Genomic DNA, 2,135 nt, shown 5'->3' on the forward strand with positions numbered 1-2,135 from the left:
CAGTCACTTCTCATTGGGAAGAAGCGTACACCAAGAGTTGACATCACTATCCATTGTGTTATCTTTTGTTATAAAACAACCTGGTGCAAGACACACCATTTCTTGTGCATTCAGTGATATATTCTCAAGAAACAAATTTTTCATCCTGCATTGAAGTCATTGGTGTGTCAAGAAGAAGAAGACAACTCCACTAAGGATCAGTTTCTTAATGAGTTTATGTACATCCGTAGTTGAGTTGTAATCTTGTTATTTGTTCGTCATTGTAATTCCTAGTTTGCTTTCTTAGAAGTATTGTCTTAGGAACAAACCAAAATTTGTAAACTTCTGAGTTTATGTTGTGACTAGGGATAGTCATAAGTTTAAAACCTTTGTATCTAGGATAGTTATAGAGTGGCTTGTGGTGGGTGCATCACAAGTTAGTTGAAATCTTTGCAATAGGGGTTTTGCAAAGTGTCTTGTAATAGGGAGATTGCAAGTTAGTAGAGTTAATAGCCTACAAGAGTAGGTCGTGGTTTTTTGATCCCCTTGTGTGGGATTTTTCCACGTAGAAAATCCCTTGCCTTCTTTACCTTCAGTCTTTACTGCATTCTAAGCATCATCTCATAGAGGACCAGGTACTCTATCGTTTGGGGGACTCATATAAACTAACAAATGGTACCAGAGAAGGTTTCTCCTATCATGCTAACACCTAGGAAGGATCCTCAATGGCTGCTCCACCAAACTTTGAAGAAGGACAATCAACCTATAGACATCCCAGATTCAATAGTCAATACTATGGCTAGTGGAAGACCCACATGCATGACTTTATGATGGCAGAAGATTCAGAATTGTGGGAAATCATTTGTGATGGTCCACATGTTCCCATTAAGAAGCTTGAAGAAACAGGACCAATGGTGCCCAAAGGGAGAAAAGAGTACAGCGACATTGACAGAAAAGCTGTAGAAAAGAACTATCGTGCCAAGAAAATCTTGATGTGTGGCATAGGACCTGATGAGTACAACAGAGTCTCAGTTTGTGATACTGCCAAAGAAATATATGAAGATTTACAAACTGCACACGAAGGAACTACTCATGTCAAACAATCCAAGATCGACATGCTCACCATTGAATATGAGCTCTTTAGGATGAAGGATGATGAGTCCATACAAGATATGCACACCAGATTTACCTCCATCATAAATGAGCTTCACTCACTTGGAGATGTAATTCCCAAAAACAAGCTTGTAAGGAAAATCCTCAGTGTTTTACCTGGGTCTTGGGAAATTAAGGTAAATGCCATCACTGAAGCTAAAGATCTACAAATTCTGACCATGGATGAGTTGATTGGTAATCTGAAGACATACGAGATGAAAAGAAAGAAAGACTGAAAGAAGAGAGCCCAAGAAGGAAAAGAACCCGGTACTTAAGGCTAAAAGCAGTGACTCAAGTGATGAAGATAACATGGCCTATCTTACTAAGAGATTTCAAAGATGGTTCGAAGAAATGGTGGTATACCAAAGTGGGGCAGTTCAAGTAAAACAAGAAACAACGATCTTTGTCACGGATGTGAAAAGTTAGGGCATTTCATCAAAGACTGCCCACTCGCGAAATAGGCACAATACAAGCAAAATCCTGATAAAGCAGGAAAAAAGAACCTGGTTCCAGATAAACGATTCAATCAAAAAAATGTTGCTGACAATATTGTTAAGCAGGCTCTTGCTGCTTGGGGAGACTCCTCGAGTGAATCTGAGAGGGAACCAGATGCAGAAACAGTTCCATGATGGCAGTGGAAACGGAAGCTACTAAGTACAATTCACTGTTTGCGCTGATGGCTCGATCAGATAATGATGATGAAGAAGATGAAGACGATGAGGTAAACTTTAGGGATGTTTAGAGAAATCTGAAATCCTACTCTTCTAAGAAGCTAAGGTCTTTATCTAATGTCCTAATTGATGCCTATTATAGCCTTGTAAATGATAAAAAGATCCTGACCATAGAACTAGGAGAGGCCGAACAATCTAGAGATGATCTAGTGGTTTGTGTAATGGACTTAAATAAGACCATAGCTAATCTTGAACAAGAAAATGAACCCTTGAATGAAAGAATAACTAGTGTGGAAAATGAGAGAGACGATCTCATGGTAGTAGTTGTTGATC

General features: G+C 39.0%; 1 protein-coding gene across 1 annotated transcript; it reads left to right on the plus strand.

Annotated features, from left to right (window-relative positions):
* Nucleotides 1-809: 809 nt before the first annotated feature.
* LOC138874988 (uncharacterized) lies at nucleotides 810-1,367 on the plus strand. Its single transcript, XM_070153791.1, has one exon. It carries the CDS (start codon nucleotides 810-812, stop codon nucleotides 1,365-1,367), a length of 558 nt encoding a protein of 185 aa, XP_070009892.1.
* The last annotated feature ends 768 nt before the right edge of the window (nucleotides 1,368-2,135 follow it).

This window comes from Nicotiana sylvestris, chromosome 8, assembly GCF_000393655.2.
Source record: "Nicotiana sylvestris chromosome 8, ASM39365v2, whole genome shotgun sequence".
In the NCBI taxonomy this organism is placed as follows: domain Eukaryota; kingdom Viridiplantae; phylum Streptophyta; class Magnoliopsida; order Solanales; family Solanaceae; genus Nicotiana; species Nicotiana sylvestris.

Coding starts and splice junctions, on each gene's coding strand:
- LOC138874988 (XM_070153791.1), top strand. CDS start 810: ATGGCAGAAGATTCAGAATTGTGGGAAATCATTTGTGATGGTCCACAT.